At 61.7% G+C, this 3,899-nt stretch overlaps 1 protein-coding gene across 1 annotated transcript in view; it reads right to left on the reverse strand.

Annotated features, from left to right (window-relative positions):
- LOC113213436 (glycine, alanine and asparagine-rich protein-like) overlaps window positions 1–3,899 on the reverse strand; it is a 61,816-nt gene that overhangs the window by 18,048 nt on the left and 39,869 nt on the right. The window contains exons 2-3 of the mRNA XM_052263629.1: window positions 1,805–1,936; window positions 683–1,030 (exon numbers count right to left, since the gene is read on the reverse strand). Coding sequence (XP_052119589.1) covers window positions 683–1,030; window positions 1,805–1,936 — 480 coding nt within the window. The remainder of the gene's footprint in view (window positions 1–682; window positions 1,031–1,804; window positions 1,937–3,899) is intronic.

The raw sequence follows: 3,899 nt of genomic DNA on the forward strand, positions 1-3,899 counted from the left end.
CCCCTCCCCCACGCACCCCCTTCCTTCTACTCGCGGATGCCCTCTCCTCAGTCATCCCGTGAAATATTTATAAGGCTGAGACGACACGCCAGGTCGACGGCACACAGACACACGGCATGGCTGCATCCAGCGGACGTGGGCAGGCCGTGGCGAGGTGGGGCCTCTGCCGGCGCTATGCGGACGGAGCCGCCCGGGCTTTGCAACTTTCTGCCGTCGGGCGCGATTGTGTGTGAATATGATGTGAGCTGTTGTTTGGGCCGCTCAGCAGGGGAGCGAGGGGAGCGGGGCGAGAGAAAACACACAGCATAAGTGAATTTTGGAAGCGCCGCGGGGCGGTGGCTGGAGCTTGGTGGAAAGGTGAGGAGATGTGTGTGTGGGGAGGGGGAGGGGGAGCACCACAAGCCGGCGCGGGGTGCGTACTCTGCGTCGCGCACCATTTGGCGTGTTTGTGCGGGGCGGCGGGTACTTTGGACCCGCTGAAGCCTGGGCTGGAGGCCGATAGTTATTCAATAACCCCGAGTGCTTGGTGGCGGCGAGGCGCGCCGGGGCTGTCGACCGCGAGCGCCAGGTCCCGGGAAGTTGTTGTCGGCCAGTCGCGTCCTTTTGTCGTCTAGTAAACGTAGGGGACGTAGGGCTGCGCGTTGAAGTCGTACGACGTGTCGTACCCCACCCCGTTGCCTACCCCGGAGGACGACGACGACGAGGATGACGACGAGGAGGATGTGCCGCCGCCGACGGAGCCGCCGATGCCGAGCGACGCGCTGCCGCCAAAGTCGGAGCTCGAGTCGCCGCCACCGCCGCCGCCGCTGCCGCCGCTGCTACCGCCGCTGAGTCCGGTCAGCGAGGGCAGCGACGAGCCCGACGAGGAGCCCAGCGACGAGCTGAGGACGCCGCCGAGGAGTCCCTTGATGCCCAAGCCCGCGGGCGGCCTCTTGGTGCCCGGGCCGAGCAGCGCCAGGTTCTTGGCGGCGTTGGCGCGCTCGAACACGCCGACCAGCGCGCTATGGTGGTCGATCACAGTGTTGATTTTCTGTAGGACAGGAGGGAAACGTCAACGGGGCTGCGAGCCTTCTTTCTCTCTCACACACACTCTCTCTCTCTCTCACACACACACTCACTCACGCACACATTCACTCACTCACACTCACACTCACTCTCATCCTCTGTCACACACACGAGCGCACGCGTTAGCACACCGCAAACTCTTGCGCTGACATTCACTCACTAACACACAAAAAGCGAAACACACAAACAAACCATGCTTCACCGACGCTTCCGAGGTCACGTCACTGCCTAACCCAGCCCCAAATTAGCGCGGAGATTAATTTTGACAACCCGCCCTTCCGACTCAAAAAAATAGAAGAAAATAAAAAACCGAAACCAACAGTGAGTGCGGAAATTCCCCCCTGTAGCTATTTGGCACGGTGTTTTATACGCCTCCCGCAATAATTACTCTATTAATTTTTTTTGAAGCTCGTAAAGTAGAATTTCAGAGCCGGAAATGACGCGGGTAGAAAAGCGCGAGGCAAGGCAGACGACGAATAATTTCGCCACCACCCCCTGCTGTCCGACTGGCGTCCCCGAGCCCAGCGCTTGGAGATGACTGCACACGCGCGAGCACCACAACGAGGGCGGCGGGAAAAAAATGACGAAAAAGAGAGAAAGAGAGAAGTAACACACAAAACACACAGGAGACGCGGAGGGAAAACAAAAAGAAGAGGCGAGCGTCCTGATGCCGTTTTTGTTTTTTGTTTCTGTTTACCCGCCGGCTCTGCCTCGACTGCGAGGTCTCCGAGCCACTTACCCCGAAGATGAGGTTGAGCACTGCGTTCTTGACGTGGTTGCCGATCTGTACCTTGTGTTCGAGGAGGAGCCTCTTCTCTCGGTCCGTGCGCTGGCCGGGGTCAGCGCCGAACACCTCGGCGTCCAGCGAGGCCTGAAACAAACGGAGACAAAGACTTCCGTCAGACACGGCATGGCACTCAGTCAAAAGCACCCCTCCCCTCTGTTCTAACCCCGCCGGTCCACAATGTCCCCGGACGCCCTTGCTGCTCCAGACACCGCAGCCCTCCTCCTCGTCCTCCTCCTTACTTCACCCCATTCTTACAATACGCCAGCCGGACCTAAATGGCCCGAGGGGCAGGCGGGTGGCGGCGGCGGCAAGACGTCTGCTGGAAGATAATGTGAGAAGCCGACCCCGTCTGTCCTGACCGCAAGGACCGCGCCGGCCGCACGTACGGCCAAGGTCGCAGGGCATGGGCATTAGGGGCAAAAAGATAAATAACGAAAAGTGGCCAGCCATAGCCACCGTCATTTCGTCATTTACGTTCGACTTCTTCCTTTCGACGGACTTCGGGAAAGTTCGTCCGTCCCCTTTCCCTTCACCGGCTGATTATTCGTCTCTCTGGGGAAGGAGGGGGCCGGAGGGGGCCTACGTCCGAGGCCGGGCGAGGCACGGGCCCAGCGGCCCAACCGGGCTGAATTTCGTTACATCCCCGTGCCGTCCCGTTCCGTGCCGCGTCCCGTCCCCATCCAGCCCCTGGGGCCGCGTGTACACGGGGCGGCTCGCTCGCGCCGAGGCCGGGGCCGGGAGCGCCGCGTCAGGGGGATCAATGGAACTAATTCCATTGCTAAATGAAAATCAAGCGAGCAGAGGCCTTCCTCCGGCCTCGGCCTCATACCGGACGCTTCCCCAGGCCGAGGCCTCGGGCAAGGCAGCCGGGGCGAGCCGGGAGGCTGGCCATATCGCCTGACACCGGCAACGGCGAGGGAGGGGTGATAAGTTCGGGACACCCCGCTCGGAATCCCCCCATCCCCCTCCCACACACAAATCCCTCTCCCCCACTCCACGCGGACGGCGCGAAGGGGGAGGAGGCGGGTTCAAACACCGCGATCGAGGAGAAAAGATAAAGGGCGCAGCGCAGAGACACGAGAAAGTGGGGTTGGTTTTCATCCGCGAACACATCTCTCTTCTCTCACTAAAGTGTATTGTGTGTGGTTGGGGGGTCAGGGGGAGCCCTAGGGCAGGGTGCTGCTCAGTGAGGTGGGGCGCGGCAGCGCGGCAGCGCGGCGGGGAGCTCCGATAGCGGAGTCCTGGCACGTCTGCCCACGGGGCCGGCGGGGCCGGCGGGGCCTCCACATGGCCAGGCGTCATCAGGAAGGGTTTGCGGACGACGAACTCGTGATACTTTTCCTTTTTTGCCCACCCCGCGCCCAGAGCCACTCTCCCCCCGCACCCATGCGAACGAGGGTGGCGATATCGCAGAAAGCAGCATGGAGAGAGGGATGAGAGAGAGAGATAGAGAGAGGGGAGAGGGGTTAAGGGGGCTTGAGAGAGTGTAGCGCAGTCATCAGGCTTGGCGCAAACTGCCTTCGAAATTTCAACCCCCGACGCCTTCTAAACCCCCGTCGTCGCGTCGGGTCACCCCCATCCCGTTCGTCTGGGCCCCGCACACCACGACGCCTCCCGGTAAGAACCCGGGACCACTTACAGAAGAGTGACAGGGCCCATCCGCTGCGCCATGAGTGCCAATATTAGAGACAATTGAAACTGTCTCTGGCAGGGTGCGCTTCTGGAGGCTCGAGGCGGCGGAGACTGTCATTCCCCGGAGCATTCCGTCACCGGCTGCCGGCGGCAGAGCGACGCGCCACAGCCCCCGAGGGGCACTGACCGACTGGGGACAAGGGGTGCAACGGACTCGGCCTCCCGCCCTCTGTAGGGCGTTTCACTAAGGCTTTAGGAGAGAGCGAGGGAGCCGAGGAGAGAGTGAGTGAGAGAGAGAGAGAGAGAGAGAGAGAGAGAGAGAGAGGGGGGGGAGGAGGCATGGATGAGATAGGCTACTATTGTCCTTCCTTCGACGCCACCGCTCTCCTCCACGCGCCCTCACCCTGCTCTCGCC

Source organism: Frankliniella occidentalis, unplaced genomic scaffold, assembly GCF_000697945.3.
Source record: "Frankliniella occidentalis isolate FOCC.00 unplaced genomic scaffold, Focc_3.1 Scaffold2, whole genome shotgun sequence".
Taxonomy (NCBI): domain Eukaryota; kingdom Metazoa; phylum Arthropoda; class Insecta; order Thysanoptera; family Thripidae; genus Frankliniella; species Frankliniella occidentalis.